The sequence below is a fragment of the Leguminivora glycinivorella genome, chromosome 9 (genome assembly GCF_023078275.1).
Source record: "Leguminivora glycinivorella isolate SPB_JAAS2020 chromosome 9, LegGlyc_1.1, whole genome shotgun sequence".
NCBI lineage: Eukaryota > Metazoa > Arthropoda > Insecta > Lepidoptera > Tortricidae > Leguminivora > Leguminivora glycinivorella.
In genome coordinates this window covers 22,412,078-22,430,397 of record NC_062979.1, presented here as the reverse complement: position 1 = coordinate 22,430,397, position 18,320 = coordinate 22,412,078, and the positions used below count along the sequence as shown (strand labels likewise).

The following is an 18,320-nucleotide window of genomic DNA, read 5'->3' as shown; positions in this document are numbered from 1 at the left end:
AGACGGACAGACGGACAGACGGACAGACGGACAGACGGACAGACGGACAGACGGACAGACGGACAGACGGACAGACGGACAGACGGACAGACGGACAGACGGACGGACGGACGGACGGACGGACGGACGGACAGACGGACAGAGACGGACAGACGGACAGACGGACAGACAGACGGACAGACAGACGGACAGACAGACGGACAGACAGACGGACAGACAGACGGACAGACAGACAGACGGACAGACAGACGGACGGACAGACGGACAGACAGACGGACAGACAGACGGACAGACAGACGGACAGACAGACGGACAGACAGACAGACGGACAGACGGACAGACAGACGGACAGACAGACGGACAGACAGACAGACGGACAGACGGACAGACAGACGGACAGACGGACAGACGGACAGACAGACGGACAGACAGACAGACGGACAGACGGACAGACGGACAGACAGACAGACAGACAGACGGACAGACGGACAGACGGACAGACAGACAGACAGACAGACGGACAGACAGACGGACAGACAGACGGACAGACAGACGGACAGACAGACGGACAGACAGACGGACAGACAGACGGACAGACGGACGGACGGACGGACGGACAGAAAAGACACGTCAAACTTATAACACCCCGTCGTTTTTGCCTCGGGGGTTAAAAATCAAACAGGGTATATACCGGTCAATATAAGTCTAATGAAACCGTGAATCAAAACTCTCATGGAATATTGCCCGTCGGACATCCTTCTCGCCCGTATGTCTCATCTTGGGCAGCCAAGCGTTTACTCCACGCTTTACTTATTTGAAATTTAAAATAATAAGATGTGTATTAAATTGGTTTTATGTTCACGATCTTGGGAAATGGCTTATATGGTTATTATTCAACAGTTCAATAATAGTAATCTTCTTCGTAAACAAGGAGGCAATTTACATAGGTATTTACTTTAAACTGAGGTGGGACCACACTTGAGATCTCGTTTGAGAACTATAGTTTTACAAAACTTGAACAAATTATACACCGCGTTCCTCAAGAATCACTTATGTTGTTGTTGGTGTACGTGAAAATTGCATGGAAATCACTATAGTAGTTTTTGAGTCAACAAACGCAATAAATATGCAGACTGATGTGGCGGGCTACTTTGTTTTAAAATTTGCATAGGTTGTGACCAAATACATAATGACATAGGACGGTAGTTAAACATCATTATGAATACTTTTTCCAATTTATTATATTTATTTTGTTGTTTAGAGTTTTCCTCTAATAGAAAATACTTGCTTTTATCTTTTACTAGATTTTGCCCGCGGCTTCGCTCGCGTTAGAAAGAGGCAAAACCGGCCAAGTGCGAGTCGGACTCGCCCACCGAGGGTTCCGTACCTACAAAACTATTAGGTACTTTTACGTTACTCACATAAGTCTAAAGACTGGGCTAGGCTAGAAGTATAGGTTCTCTAATGAGCATAATTGTATTTAGCGCCACCTCTCGACGAATTCGCGAACTAATTAGCACAGCTTGCGTGAGGTCTTTTATAATGTTAACCAAATTCAACATTTTTTATTTTATTTTAAAGAAGGTGTTTTATGTAAAATTTTGTAGCTATAAATTTTAACACCTTTATTCATAAACATACACTAAAGTTATCCAGCCGATAAAGTTCGTTTGTCCCTTTCTGTCACACCAATACGTCGGAAAGGCAACCGAACTTTATCGGCTTGATAACTTAGTGTACGTTTATGAATAACGGGGTGAGTATTACCGTACTGTAAAAATGTAATGTATACGGATTAATGAATTTAATATAGATAGGTAATTATTGATATGTGGCAAAACGAAGGATATTGTTTACACCTTCGCAATAAGTATCTAATGATATTTTTTTAATTTACCATGTTACTTCACGTACCTACTTAGGTACTTATTTTAAAAACTCTAAAAATGTCTATTGAGTTTCTGTCGCAGACCACCATGTGGCTTCTGCATATTCTGCGCTGTGATAGAGTTGCCATAGTAGGTATGCATATATTGTATAATTAGGCAATAAGAGGCAAAAAACATATTGTGCTAAAATATTTAAAATACCTACAGTCATTTCCGAAACGTGTGAATTCATGTCAATACTTTCTTTTATCAGTATTACACGGAGTAGGTAAACGTTTCATGGCAGCGGCAGCGCAAACTGCAGAGAGCGCACGTGGACACCGGCGCGGCGCCACAGAATATATAATAGCACAAGTAAAGAAGGCCCACTGCTTTGATGTTTCCGAAATGCCGCCTTTTTAAATACCTACAACATTCTTACAAAGAAACAAGCCGCACGTGCGCGGCGTCCGGTGATAGGGTTACCAATGGATCCAAACGAATTAATACTCACATTAAATGTTATATTATTATATTCAAGTCTTGAGTACTTTCTAGGTATATACGCTGTATTTATATATTTTTGTTCAAGGTTCCAACATCACAAGCCTTATTGAACTTTTCCGTGGGACTTAATCAGTAGTAGATCTGTATAAGAATATCTTTTGGTATTTATTTTATTCAATATGTCTATTTAATTAAGTATTATTAGCCATTACACCCGCGGACATCGCTTAAAAAACCTCGCGACGTAAAGTAACAATAGAAAGTGCGAACGTGCATTCCGTAAGAATGTGCGCCACCCCTGAGTAGGCCGCGAACTCGCGGCCACAGCTCGCGGCCGCCAGGATATACTTGTAGCGCGGCGATAGGATAGCGGAGTGAGCCGCCCCTGGCGGACGCGTCTGTGTGCGTGAGCTAGGTATGCATACAACTACAACTGCTGTAGGCACCGCCCCCCCCTCAGCGCGTCCTCTGCGGCGCGGCGATAATCACCTAGCCCTAAGGCCCTGGTTTCTCTGGCCCGTCACACGCGCCCGGCGGCGTTTGGATGTGAGCCGCATGTGCCGCTGTGCCACACGCTGTCGGTCGCGGGTGCGAATACCTACTTTAATTGCCCTTGAAAAAAATCATAAGTTATTATTGTATGAAAATATCGATTACAACTCGTGTTAGAACTGTGTAGTATTCTTAAGTATAACGTGAAATAAATTTAACATTTCTCTTTTATATATTACAAACAGAATATAATCACAATTACTATACTTCATTACCTACATGTCAAGTCTGTGCGATTATGATGCGATTAATCTATGATTTCGTTCAACAAAATGGCAGCGATAGCTTCGCGTTTGAGGAGCGCGTCCCTTCATTGAAATAATTACTTAAATAAAGATCGATTAACATAGCGTGTATACTAACCGATTAAATGTGACACGTCAGTTTTATTCGATTTTCTCGTATGGCTTAAATAGCATCTTGTTGCGCAGGAAGGCATTTTTACATTTTATTTGTGTGCAGGCAGAAACATAAGTCCAATGGACTTATGTTTGTAGCGCAAACGTTTTGCTCGCAGTGTCCTCTCTAGTATTACCTCAATGAGTTCATCATTATCTTTAGTGAAGTCAGTCATTTTCCATATCAAGACGCCACCCGCCGTCCGTTGCTATTGTACAAAACGAATACAGACCGTCACGTGCGGCGTGTGACCTTCGCCCGTCGAACCACCCGCCGCCGGCGACGTTTCAAAGAAACCACCCTCAAACATTTCCGAACAAAACATTCGAACGTCGTTAGTCGCGGACCCGCGTAAAAAACCACAACACGTTCTATGAACATTGGTCAAGTGCGAGTCGGTTTTCGACTTTTCCATACAAAGAACTCATGAGCGCCTGAACGACTGTGATGGCAAAGTTAACTTTTCGCACTTTCAAGACTTTACGTATATATCTCGGAAACGATAAGAGATAGAGCAATGGACTTCAGATTTGGGCTGTCGTTGGCACAAATTCTATGTTTTCGTCAACAGAGACCTTTTTTTGGACCGATTTGAACAAAATTTTGCTCAGTCCACTTACAAACGGGCTTAAGCGCCTCCTTTTTAGTAGGAACTTAAGTCATTTTGGCAAATGAAAAAAAAAATTGAACAATTTCTAAAAAGAAAAAGACAGAAATGAATTTCTTTCTACCTGTCCATTACGCTTACAAAATTTTAAGACGTTTAGTAACTGCTTGCAGCGTCAGTGAGTGAAAATCTTAATTTGAGTTTTTTTCTCGTAAGTCCGACTTACGCTTGACTGTAGATTTCTAATAGGTTTTCCTGTAATCTACAGGTAGAGGGCTATCTCGTGTATTTTTTTGAAAATTTTACGCTAAGTAGTTTCGGAGTTAAGGGGGGGGAATGGTCATTTTTTGTCTATTTTCTTAAATTACTTCTAAAGTACCAAAATTAAAAATTAAAAAAATATATATTTCAAATGCTCATAAAACGCTCTTTCATTTGATATATAACACAATATAGTTTTAATAACTTTGATTTTTAATTTTCAAGTTTACCCCCCAAAAGTGACCCCTATGATTAAATTTCATTTAATTAAATTACATGTCCGTCTTTGGGCCACAGGTTTACATATGTGTACCAAATTTCAAGTAAATCGGTCCAGTAGTTTCGGAGAAATCGGCTGTAACAGAGGGACAGACAGACACACGAGTGATCCTATAAGGGTTCCGTTTTTCCTCTTTGAGGTACGGAACCCTAAAAAGTAGCCTATGTCACTCTCCATCCCTTCAACTATCTCCACTTAAAAAATCACGTCAATTCGCTCCGTTTTGACGTGAAAGACGGACAAACAAACAGACACACACACACTTTCCTATTTTTAATATTAGTATGGAAAAGTAAATATTAAAATAATCATAATACAGTCATGGTAATGGTTTACAATGAACGTGGATTTTTAAGCAGATTTTTTTAAATAATTTCTAAATGGGTCAAACAGATTTTAATGTATGGGTAATTGGTTATATCTCTCCTGTGGACATTACAAAAGTTAAAAAAATCTAGTGCTAATTTTTAGACGACATTCTAATGACGCGAAACATTTTTTTAGTTCTTGACACTCAAATAGGAAAAACAGGATGCGAATGTACCAGAGACGTTAACTTTTATAATATTGTCCACAGAAGTGACATTTTTACTAAATCTTTTTGACCCAAATGTCAAACTACTTATAACAATAGAATTATAATAGAACCTTATTTTCTGTGACATTCAGCGTAAAGGACGACTCATGCTACAGAATATTTAGTATGTTTCAAAATTTAGGAAAACTAATACAACTAATTTTCTCTTTAAAGCTTTTGTTAATATGTAATTTTTGTTACAAAGTAGAGTCAACACAAATTACATGTTTGTTGACATACGGTATTGTGCATTTCAATACGTGAAGCCATTTACAGTTCGATGAATGAGTTGCATTATTCTACAATTTCTATTAATGACTGCTCACAATGGAGTCTGCAAAGTTATGAATGATTGGTTCGTAATTGATTTAGACTTTTAGATGACTTTTCAATGATAATGCGTCGAAGTTAAATGGAAAAACCATGATATTTGTGATCAATAAGTTAGTAAAAACGCATTTGTGTAAACACTGTTATCATTTAAGCCTTACAATAGAAGCGATCAAAATAAGTAGATAAGTACTATAAGTTAGTAATTACCTAACTACACAATTATGTAGTCCATTAAACAGTTATTTAAATTAAAATTAATAAATAATAATAAATAAATATTATAGGACATTCTTACACAGATTGACTGAGCCCCACGGTAAGCTCAAGAAGGCTTGTGTTGTGGGTACTCAGACAACGATATATATAATATATAAATACTTATATACATAGAAAACATCCATGACTCAGGAACAAATATCTGTGTTCATCACACAAATAAATGCCCTTACCGGGATTCGAACTCGGGACCGCGGCGTAGCAGGCAGGGTCACTACCGACTGCGCCAGACCGGTCGTCTAAATTAAAATGTTTATGGTTGAAGACATGTCACTTTCATACCTAGAGGTCGAAATTGTATTATTTGGGCCATATTATAAGTAAAATAGCACGCAATAGTATTTTTGGCCGATATGTAACACTTTAACACTTTTTTTTGTAACAATTTTTTCAAAAAATCTTTCCGGTAGAATAATATTAGGTGATCCTAAAGACTTTTGTTCTCTCTAATTTCCGTCCATAAAGAAAATTCCGATAAAATCATAAATGGACCAAACTGCATCTTATTTCCTTATCAACACTAATACCGGATACTCTTACTATTATAGGAGTATTTACTCTAGTGTATAAATAATGCAATAGCTGAACAAAAACGTAATAACATGCTCCGGCTCAATAAGGCTTGAAGCGCGGTGTTGTGAATGCTTACAGAGCTCACGAGTAGGTCTCCCGACCATCTAATCTCGGACTCCATCATACTTCTTGCGTTATCCCGGCATTTGCCACGGCTCATGGGAGCCTGAGGTCCGCTTTGACAACTAATCCCAAGATTTGGCGTAGGCACGAGTTTTACGAAAGCGACTGCCATCTGACCTTCCAACCCGAAGGGTAACTAGGCCTTATTGAGATTAGTCCGGTTTCCTCACGATGTTTTCCTTCACCAAAAAGCGACTGGCAAATATCAAATGACATTTCGCACATCTGTTCCAAAAAACTCATTGGTACGAGCCGGGGTTCGAACCCGCGGCCTCCGGATCGAAAGTCGCACGCTCTTACCACTAGGCTACCAGCGCTTATATCTAATGTCAGACTACTTTCCTTATTGTTGTCCCATATGTAACAAACCGGTCTATTTCTATCAGCGTGAAGCTTCGTCAACATTATTTTCAACATCATTTCATTTCATTTCATTTCATTTCATTTATTTCATGCAAAACCATGGTTACAAGAGGTGTTACATAACATAAATTAGGTACATGGTCACCCTGCAAGGGCGTAGCACAGTCTTATAGAAAACTAGCTTAAAACTAAAAACTTTACATGTACAATAAATAAAAGAATATTATCAAGCTGTGAAAGTATTACATTACGCGTAGATTGTTATTTTCCGTCAATAATTAATAATATTTGTTTACAATTTTCCACTTTCAGATTAAAATTATGACTTTAAAAAAACAATAATAAAAATAAGTTAAAAATAAGTTAAAAGTCAATATTTATAAAAAAAAAAGTCAATTAATTAGTGCTAGAGCGAGGAAGTTAGATTGTCATCAAAGAACTCAGTAATTGTATAATAGCATTTTGAAATAAGTAATTCTTTTAAGAGCCTTATGAAAGTAGAGTCTAGTTCTTCATTTCTAAGATCGTCTGGAAGTTTGTTAAAAATTTTTATTGCCATAACATATGTACTTTTTGAATGTATTTTTAATTTTGATGATGGCAGCATAAGCATATTTCTAAGTCTGACTGAGTGGGCCCTAGATAAAACTTCTTCCCGTTTTTTAAACATGCCAATATTTTTCCTGATGAATTTACATATTTCTAGAATGTACAGTCATATTAGCTTCATGTCACCCGCTGTATTGAGCATTTACCGTCACTAAGTTTTGCCCGCGGCTTCGCTCGCGTTATATTCTAAAATTGCGAAATGGTCCATACAAACGTCCACCCCCCATTTTGGGGAAGTGGGGCGTTAGAAAGACTAAACGTAGCCTATGTCACTCTCTACCCCTTCAAATGTCTCCACTTAAAATCACGTCAATTCGTCCCTCCATTTTGCCATGAAAAACAGACAAACGATATTATAAATAGGAAAATGTGTGTGTCCGTACACATTTTCCTATTTATAATATTAGTATCGATAATTATGCTCTTTTTGTGTTCGTAAACATTCATCTCTGTCCTGATTGTACTGATGCGATTTCATCCAGAAGTGATACGCAATTTTTCGGATGTCGTACACCTAATGAGCCATCGAACACCTAATGCTCGACTCGTTTGAAAGCGTCGTCGTCTTCTCATCACTCTGCTTGCCAGATTGTCTATCATATTTCTGGCCTAGCTCTTAGATTAACAATCACGTAACCGACGTCTTTCATCTTGCCTAGGCGCTGTTAAGAACAACCTGCACAATTCATACAACAGGCGAGACGACTAAAAAAAACTAATTAGTAATTAGATTATTAAAGAATTTTAGACACGTATTTTTTATTTTTCTCGTAAACTAAAAATGACGACGGTACAGTGCGTTGAAGTTTCGCGTGACGTCACGCCTAGGTACAATTTTTACTTAGAAGTGACGTCACAAGCCTCCATCTGGAACTTTGATGCTGTATATCGTTGTATTTTTTCATTAATTAGAAAAAGCGAAAAATGTGTTCAGTATTTTTGGACGATCTAACTGACGGACTAAACAGAATGCCATTTTTTATGTAGTCGTCATCCCTATTTAAGCGATGTCAATCTTAGAACGCATTTAAACTTACTGGATTTAAAATATCATTGAAAGATCATGTTACATTGGTTTGCTACTCACCTTCGCTCGCACGATCAACACAAATGCCTACAGCTACACACCATCATTGTCACAGAGAACTGACTATACCCAAACCCTATCCCACAGGCTTAAAGGTCTACACCAGCCAATGAAGGCTAGGCAAGTTTACGCAATAATTGGTCGTACCGAGGTATGCACAAGTAAGGCAATTTGTAGGTTGAGATGGCTGGACCACCCACTGGCGGAATAGAAAAACAGACGCTAACAAGGTAACTACTAGTAAAAATAATAATCTTTGTTTTATACTAAAGGATTTGGGTTATTCAAGAGATTCTAAGAACTTGTCAATCTCTTTTTACTTATCTTTGCCTGAAGGTTTTGCGTCATAATAATAGTACTTAATTTTCTTAAGCACCTCGTTTGCTGTAAGAAACGAGCATATTTTAGAAGTAGATGATATCTTTTTTTTCTTTTTTTTTTTAGGCTTGCCAACAGGTGTAATACAAAGATACTTATACATTAAAATTACTTTAAGATAAACTTGCTCGAGTATTCACCCAATTACAGGCAAACACGGCATGCATGTTTCAAAATTTTTCTTAATCCTAAGTAGGAACCAAGTTGAAATGGAAGTACTTATATTAAAAATATTAAAAAATATTTTAGGACATTCTTACACAGATTGACTGAGGCCCACGGTAAGCTCAAGAAGGCTTGTGTTGTGGGTACTCTGTAAATACATATATACTCGTACATAGAAAACATCCATGACTCGGGAACAAATATCTGTGCTCATCACACAAATAAATGCCCTTACCGGGATTCGAACCCGGGACCGCGGCGTAGCAGGCAGGGTCACTACCGACTGCGCCAGACCGGTCGTCAAATTAAGGTCAACTTATACATCTAAATTAACTAAGTAGTTAGGTACAACTTTAAATACTGATACTATGAGTAATCTCGCTAGCAAGGAGGTAGAAATAGTTATAAATGTAATTAATTTCAAAAAGTTATAATATGTATTTTACGTATATATATATGTATGTTACGCCGGTTTAGTCTTAAGTATATGTACATGTCAGTATTATTTTGTTTGTACAATATGTTATGCTCTCTACAAATTCTAGGTTTTTGAACAATACTTAAATAGTAGGCTAGTCAGCCATAGTCTTTTCATCAAGCAGAAACCTCTGCGAGTGTTAGACCACTAGGCCACTGTAGAACTATATCATAGTGACGTTATAAATCAGATTGTAAGAAATCTCTTACTGTTTGTCATTTTGACATGGTTGTAGAGTGGCCTGGTTCCAATTGGTTCACTATATAACTTTTTAAATGAATGGAAAATCTTACACCTTCAGCAAAATTAATGGTTGAGCAGTAAATAGATGACACCTGGGCGAATCAACTTTTTGACCGACTCAAATCTGTCCGCACATTCTTAACATAGTTGTAAAATTTCACCCTTAAATAATGAATTTTATTGGTATTTTTCACTTTACCCTGTACATTAAAACATAACCCTAACTGTTAAATCCAATAAACTGAAACTTTGTTCATTAGAAGTTCGATTTCTTGGTAACTCCAGAGACATTTTGAGTAACGCCAGAGACACCAAAAATGTCGGTCAAAAAGTTGATTCGCCCACCTAAGTATATTTTGACAGTACAAGTACTCGCATATAATGGCCTAGTCAACCATGAGGCTAATAATAGTTATTTGTTTTACAAGGGGGCAAAGTTGTTGTTTAACCGCACGTAAGCCCGAGCAGGCGAAAGATTCCAAAATGTGGAATCTTGAGCGTTGCGAGGGTTTCAAGGCACGAAAGTTAAACACACTTTGCCGCCGAGTGAAACACAAACCTTTTCACCACACCAACACGAAGAAAATACTGACTATAAAACATCAAACTAAATCAAATCTATCAATTTGTTCAATATTTATAATTCAAAATCATCATTTATTTCTACCAGCCAGCTCAAGATATCAAAGTTAAAATTATGAAATTACTTTGCACTCTTATGGATAAAATGCAATTTGCAATCTGTTGTCGAGTAGCAAAGTAAGCCTTTATGAGTTGGTGTGTTGAAAAACTTATTTTATTTCGGTATTTACGAAATGTCATTTGATATTTGCAAGTCGCTTTTCAGTGAAGAAAAACATTGCGAGGAAACCGGATCCTTATACAACAGAGCCTAGTTTACCCTTTACCCTTTTGGTTGGTCTCAGATGTCAGTCGCTTTTGATCCTGTTTCAAATCCAGGGATTAGTTTGCTAAAATCAGACCCTAGGCTCCCATGAGCCGTGGCAAAGTACCGATATAACGCATGGATTAACTAGGTAACGGTATAGCTACTTAAATAATCTACTATGACGATAACTAAATAAATAAATATTGGGGACACCTTACACAGATCAACTTAGCCCCAAACTAAGCAAAGCTTGTATTATGGGTGCTAAGCGACGATATACATACTTAAATAGATAAAAAAATACATAGAAAACATCCGTGACTCAGGAACTATCTGTGCTCATCACACAAATAAATGCCCTTACCGGGATTCGAACCCGGGACCGCGGCGTAGCAGGCAGGGTCACTACCGACTGAGCCAGACCGATCGTCGTCATGAATTCGTACTTGAGTAATTCCCGAAAAGTTTGTACATTTGGTTCACGTCTCCGATTTTGATGAAAATTGGTAGGCACTAGGCAGATAGAGTCCTTGATGCTGAGCAAGATCCACTAGGTTTCCCAAAATGTCCCAGGTACTTTGTATGAAACCTTCCTCTTTTGTTACCAGATTTCTATCCATTTTCGGTAACAAAAAAGGAAAGTTTCATACAAACTGCTTGGGACATTTTGGGAAACCTAGTGGATCTTGCTCAGCATCATGGACTCTCTCAGCCTACCAAATTTTATCAAAATCGGGAATTGCTGACTTGGTATTGTAGTAAGTAAATTTGTGAGTGTGCACTGGAAAATGGAAAACGTCCCACTTTGCCGATTGTTATAAAGCCGCTTTGTCGGTTTATTCATATAAAAAAGAAGTAAGTACCTATATAAACCTCGCCTTAATGGTAACCGACAAAGTGGGACGTTTTACTAAACACACTCACATTTAGTGATTTGTAAACCTAAACAAGGATCTTTACCATAATGTCCGCTTATCTAGTTTTTAACTGAACCCCCTCAAAGACGGATGGCATACAAATGAGTTTCCGCGCATTTCCATGTCGCTGCGCTGTCAGTTTTTATTTGTTAGTCTAGCTCGTGTTGTGATAGTAGAATAACGGCATTGTAATTGCAATAGTTGTCACCTACAAATAAATTACAACTTAAAAATAACTAAACAGATAAGGTGTAGGTACTAATGGAATTTATCAATGAATTCATTCAATATTTTTTCAATGAAATTTTGCAGCTCACATACATATGTATAACGTACAGGAACATATGTAACGTGGATAATTCATGCACATATGTTTTGAAAAATGTCAGATAATATTTGATCTGTCAGATAATATCACATTTACATAGTACAGATCATTTATAGGCATAGTATGTTTATACTAACAAGGTACCTAAAGGATTAAGGGTTTATTTATATCAGCTGCAAAAGCGCATGGAAAAATTATGAATGAATTCATTGATAAATTCGCCATCAAATTACGATACATTGACGAAATAGAACTTACTACGGAGGACTGTAGTATGAAAAAGTTTGATCGGTCATAGCAATGTTGTGAAAATTACATTCAAATTCCTAGTTTCAACGCTTTCCACCCAACTTGATGTTTATAACAAAGTTTCTTAGCGTGTATAAAAGTGAGCTCGATAGTAATTTTTTCCATGAACCACATTACATGGAAACTAAGTTTAACCGTTCCACGCGAAAAAAGGAACGTAAAACATGTGGTGCACAAAACTATTTGCCAAGGCTTTTATCTCATTTTCGAGACCCGGACCCGAGTAAAAAGTTCCAAGTTTCCACAACAGGTGTGCCCGATGTAATATTAGCTTAAGGAGCACACTTTAAAAAAGTTTGCCCTATATTCCCCGATATTATACTCTAGAAAATTGTTCGAGTAAAAACAAGTTTTAGAGCTTGTTTGCTCGCGTTAATAATCATAACATAGTCCCGGAAATTGGCCGTTGTAACGTAGTTTATAATTAATGCCGATAATTGTACGGTTTGCACCCTCGATAATATGAGATGAAGTTAGTAGGCGCCGGGCGGGCGGCGGGGCCTGGGGGCGGAGCCAGTTGGCGCGCTCAGTCGGTGGCCAGCCGCCGTCCCGACCGCCCGCGTTCACTCCGCGCGCCCGCGATGTCGTTCACGCCGCGTGAATATTTATGATGCGATCAACGCTTAAATGGCACAGCCGCGTCGCTCGCGTACCGTAAAATGCCAATGAAAACTTGCCGAAGAACTTTTCGTCTGTTAGTGTATGTGTTGTTGTATAATGTGGTCGCCGGCGAGCCCCACGAGTGCGGGTTCCGCCAGGAGACGGACTCTGAGGACGCGGTGCTGTTCTGCCAGATCCGAACCATCAGCGGCATGGATCTGCTGCTGCAGAACATCTCCCGCACCCACTACGAGGAAATCACGGCGCTGCACGTCCAGTGCAGCGAGATTCTCTTCTTCGAGAGCACTCTAACCACTCACACGGAGAAGAAAAGTAAACATACCAACTTGTCGAAATTGCGGGAGTTGGTCGTCGACAAGTGTAAGCTGCGACAGATTCCCGCGCGGGCCTTTGAGAACTTCAAGGACCTGAAGCGCCTCCACGTGACCACCTACAACAACGAGTGGTCCGCGATGACCATGGAGATCCACGAGCAGGCCTTCGCCGGCCTCAACGAGCTCATCGACCTCAACCTCAGCGACAACAACATCTGGAGCACCAAAACAGAAACTTTCTGCTCGCTCTACAGTTTGAAAACTTTAAATTTGACGAACAACCATTTGCAAAACATAAAGACTATCGGATTTTCGGATTCGTTTAGAGAACAAAACTTAAGCGTAAGAAGTTGTAATTTAGTTATAGAAGTGCTTGACTTGTCGTATAATGACTTAATTGTAATTACTGACAATAGTTTGTCTAAGTTGCGTTCGCTTTCTAAACTATTTTTGCAAAACAATGCCATTTCTACCCTAGAAGATAATGCCTTTCAAGGGTTGCTCAGCCTACAGGTCTTAAACTTATCTAGTAACTTTTTGAACGAAGTTCCACCCGATTTATTCGCAGATACGAAGTCTCTAAAAGAGATTTATTTCAGTAATAATACTGTGAAAGTATTGCCTCCGGCCCTTTTTAATGGGTTAGAACATCTACAAATTTTAGACTTATCACAAAATGCACTGACTAGTAAATGGGTGAATAGGGGTACCTTCAAAGGATTACTTCGATTGGTCATATTAAACTTATCGTATAATCGGTTAAATAAAATTGACCGTTATCTATTCCCAGACTTGTACAGTTTACAGAAGTTAAATTTAGATCATAACGATATCAGTTATATTGACGAGCACGCATTTGAAGAGTTACGAAATTTGCACTCATTGACTTTATCCAACAATAAACTAACGCACATTCATTCCCATCTCTTCACTGACTTGCATGTTTTGCACGAACTATTTATAGACAACAATTTAATAAAGCACATAGACGAGAACGCCTTTGATAACATGACGGCCATTGAAGACTTGGGTTTGAACGATAATCTGTTATCGGCTATGCCTGTCTCGATTCGCAAGCTCCGCTCGCTGAGGTCATTGGACATCGGTAACAACAACATAACCCACCTGAACCGGGATAACTTCCGCGGCCTCTCCGAACTTTTCGGGCTGCGCTTAGTTGATAACAAAGTAACATATTTAAACGACGACACTTTCGAGCATCTGCCCCAGCTACAGGTGCTCAATTTAGCCTCCAATAACATCAAACACGTCGCTCCCGGTTGCTTCCGTAGAAACGTGAATCTAAAATTATTACGCATGGATGGCAACGAAATAACCAATTTTGATGGTATTTTCAGCACCCTTAACAGTCTGGTTTGGCTCAATATGTCCCAAAATAAAATTATGTCTTTCGATTTCAGAAGTTTTCCCAATAGCTTAGAATGGCTCGATCTACATAAAAATTACATTGAAAACTTTATCAACGACGACATGAATACTGATGTTAATATAAAACTGCTAGACCTCAGTTTCAACAACATTTCCCAGCTCACAGTGACTTCAATACCGAAATCGGTGGAGAAACTTTATTTGAACCATAACAATTTACACCACATCCAAGTCGGCACGTTTTCAAAACTACAAAGACTGTCCATTGTGACGTTAAATAATAACAAACTGATCCAACTTGACATGAATGCATTTAGGTTAGATCAAATAGATGAAGATAGCGACCTGCCAGAGTTCTTTATAAGTGAAAACCCATTTGTGTGTGATTGTTCGATGGAATGGATTCAACGCATTAATTATTTGAGTCACACTCGTCAATACCCGAGGGTTCTAGATTTAGATAAATCGCTGTGTTCGCTCGTGTACTCGCGCACTAAAGAAAAGAAAACTATAATAGACATGTCGCCTTCTGACTTCCTTTGCCCGTACGAGAGCCATTGCTTCGCTCTCTGCCATTGCTGTGATTTCGTCGCGTGCGATTGTGAGATGATATGCCCGATCAACTGTAGATGCTATCATGATATCACTTGGAATGCGAACGTAGTCGACTGTTCGAATGCCGGCTACACAGAAGTCCCGAACAGAATTCCGATGGACGCTACTGAGATATACTTAGATGGAAACGATATCAGTCACCTGGGAAATCACGTTTTCATAGGTAAAAAGAAGCTACAGGTTTTATACCTGAATAATACAAAGTTGAGTGAAGTTAATAACCAAACTTTCAAAGGCGTCGATTCGCTCCGAGTTCTACATTTAGAAAACAATAAATTAGTCGAATTAAAAGGAGACGAATTTTTACATCTGAATAATTTGAATGAATTATATTTGGATCACAATGCGATCGTTCACGTTGCGAATAATACGTTTTCCTCTCTGAAATCCCTTTCAGTGCTCAGAATAGACGACAACAAACTTGTAAACTTTTTTCCTTGGAAACTGTTAGCGTCGTCCTCTAAAAGTTTAGCTCATGTTTCTATCGAAGGCAACCAATATTCTTGCGACTGTAAGAGTATAGCGGAACTAGACTCGTGGTTGCGCCGCGATCCAAATGACCCGGAAAAAATGTTATGCACTGATACCGAGGGCAAGCCTACGAAAATAACAATTGCTTCTGTTCTGAGTCACTGCAAAGAGTACATGGGCTCCATTAGCGATCCCACTGTTGTAAAAGACGAGATCGTTTCTAAATCTATATTTCTTCCAAACAATTATTTCGCGGTAATTTGCGGCGTGATAATTATCCTTGTAGTAATTTGTCTCATAGGTGCTATATTTTACGCTTTCCGGTATGAAGTCAGCGACTGGTTCTATACGAAATACGGAGTCCCGTTGTTCAAGGAACACTCGTGCCCGGATGTCGACCACGTTTTGGACGGCAACCCGAACCACATGTACGATTACTACGTGATATGTAATACCAAAGATAATAACTTCGTGAATCATAACATAATGTCGGAGCTAGAGTTTAGGAAAATGATTTCGAAGAAGCCTATTAGGAATGAGTCACCGCTGAACATTCTGACAATTGACAGTTTCTCAAAAAGTTCCAAATTATCCAAGAGGTTAATCATCGTCATTACGACCAATTTTATCTGCGGTGATCTCTGCGACATACATTTCAAAAACATATTCTACAGTTACTTAAAATCTTTAAACAGGAGTGATTTGAACAAAGTGATATTTATTAAGTTAGTAGATAACAACCAAATAAACGACGAGCTCTGTTTCGTATTAGATAAGTTTAAGAACGTGTCCTGGGGCGACCCGCGGTTTTGGGACAGATTTGTGGCATTACTGAATTCGACGGATACTATTATTACAGTTAAAGGCTCGGAGCAGAGTATGTTCAAGAAGTCTCGGGCGATGCCGACGCTGAGGTACACAACGATGCCGGTCACAAACGATAGTTGCTCAAAGCAGAATTTCTCAAATTCCTTGCAGTATTGTAAGAGGGACGGCGAATCGTCTAACAACGAGAGTTCGCCGTCGTCGGAGAACACGTTCGGAGAGGGGGAGCACTCGAACAATAGCTACATGTCCATCGACAACCGGACATGTCCTCGGTTTAATTATGACCTGAGGTCCCCGGGCGCCGGTCACGTATATTCCCGGGTAGAAGATATTTCCCCCACTGTTCCGCGCTCTATAGCGGCCAGCGCTTCGGGAAAAGGCCGCACTTATTTTGTTTGAGGCACATTACTTACCCCCTGTTTTGAGGCCTATTTAGACGACGCGCGAACTCGCTTGCGATTTTAGTTACATTGCAGACTGTTGAGGCTACATACAATTCAGCGCACATACAGATACAGGCCCCGTAGCCGAATGGCATTTCTCCGACGCCAAACGAAAGCGATACGCCGCTGGCTCTGTCGCGCCAATACGCAAGCGCGATAGAGATAGATATCTACTAGCGCTTCGTTTCGTGAGCGTTTCGTGAGCGTTTGTGCCATTCGGCTAGCCACCCTGATGTACTTAGTGCGAGCATGACAAATACGAACGTTTCTGGAAAAATGCGAAGGAAAAGCTTTTCGCACCACATCTGTAGGTACCGTAATATAATGAAACTCGAATACGAGTTCTCGCACTGTGTAAATGAGCCTTTCCTAGTTTTTAAGGCTTCAATGTTGTAACAAGTATTTATATAAATCTGTAAATAGAAACACTGAATAACGTACCGTTCTGTCAATTTTCACATACGTAATCTAGTGTGGTATAAATGTTGGTACGACACTTATAATGTACGAATCGAAACAATATTTTGTACAAAAATGGCGTGAAAATGTTGAGTCTGATAATGGAAAACTTTTCAAATATTTAAATTTAATATTAATCGTATTTTACAAAGTTTATTCGAGATGTGAATGAAGTTCACAGTCACTGTAAAACAACACCAAATAGTTTAAGATGATTTCATGGTTTCATATAATCATTATAGTAATGTAAACTAGTAATGATAATTTAAAATACTTATAACCTTATTTACAAGTCTTTTTCCTTAAAATAGTCATTAAATAAAATACTTAACTTATTATTCGTTTCAGCTTTTTAAACAATCTGTTGTAGGTATTCAGAGTTATTATTATTGGCCGGATTTTATTTTTGCTTTTTGGAATATATTATTTATAGCTGAAAGCAAGTATGTTGATGTAAAATTGATGTGCTTTCTAACAATATAATGGAAAGATGTAATATAATCTATGTTTGCGATGTTAAAGTTATTGGTATAAACCTACATATAAGCTTTATCATGAGTTAGAAACTGGCATATTTATAGTATTTTTCAACTGGGATAAGTTCAATGACACTCGAAAATAATCCGAATTAAGCATACTATGTTCGCAAGATATTTTAAAAAAATAATTTATATTCTGACGTAAAAAAATGAAAAAAAAAGTATGTATTTACATCAAATCATAAATTATTAAAAAAAATATATTTTGCGAACATAGTGTGCGTGCCTAATTCGGATTTTTTTTAAGTGCCAAAGGACATCCCAGTTGAAAAATACTATAGTAGGGTTTGTATAACTATTTTTTAATACTTCACGCTCGCACTAAATATTAATAATGTATGGGGTGTAATAGCGAGTATGAGCGTTTTCACATTATCCGATCCGATATCGGATGTAGGAAGGATGTAAAAGAAAATGTCAAATATGGCCCCTTAATTATAAATAGGATCTTAGTCCTACATTCGATATCGGATTTAATAATGTGAAAACACAGAGTAGCGTTCAATTACATCGAAACAG

At 38.7% G+C, this 18,320-nt stretch overlaps 1 protein-coding gene across 1 annotated transcript; it reads left to right on the top strand.

Annotated features, from left to right (window-relative positions):
- Nucleotides 1–12,668: 12,668 nt before the first annotated feature.
- LOC125229754 (toll-like receptor 6) lies at nucleotides 12,669–16,872 on the top strand. The gene has a single exon (XM_048134686.1). The coding sequence runs from the start codon at nucleotides 12,782–12,784 to the stop codon at nucleotides 16,757–16,759; it is 3,978 nt and encodes a 1,325-aa protein (XP_047990643.1). The 5' UTR covers nucleotides 12,669–12,781; the 3' UTR covers nucleotides 16,760–16,872.
- Nucleotides 16,873–18,320: the final 1,448 nt, after the last annotated feature.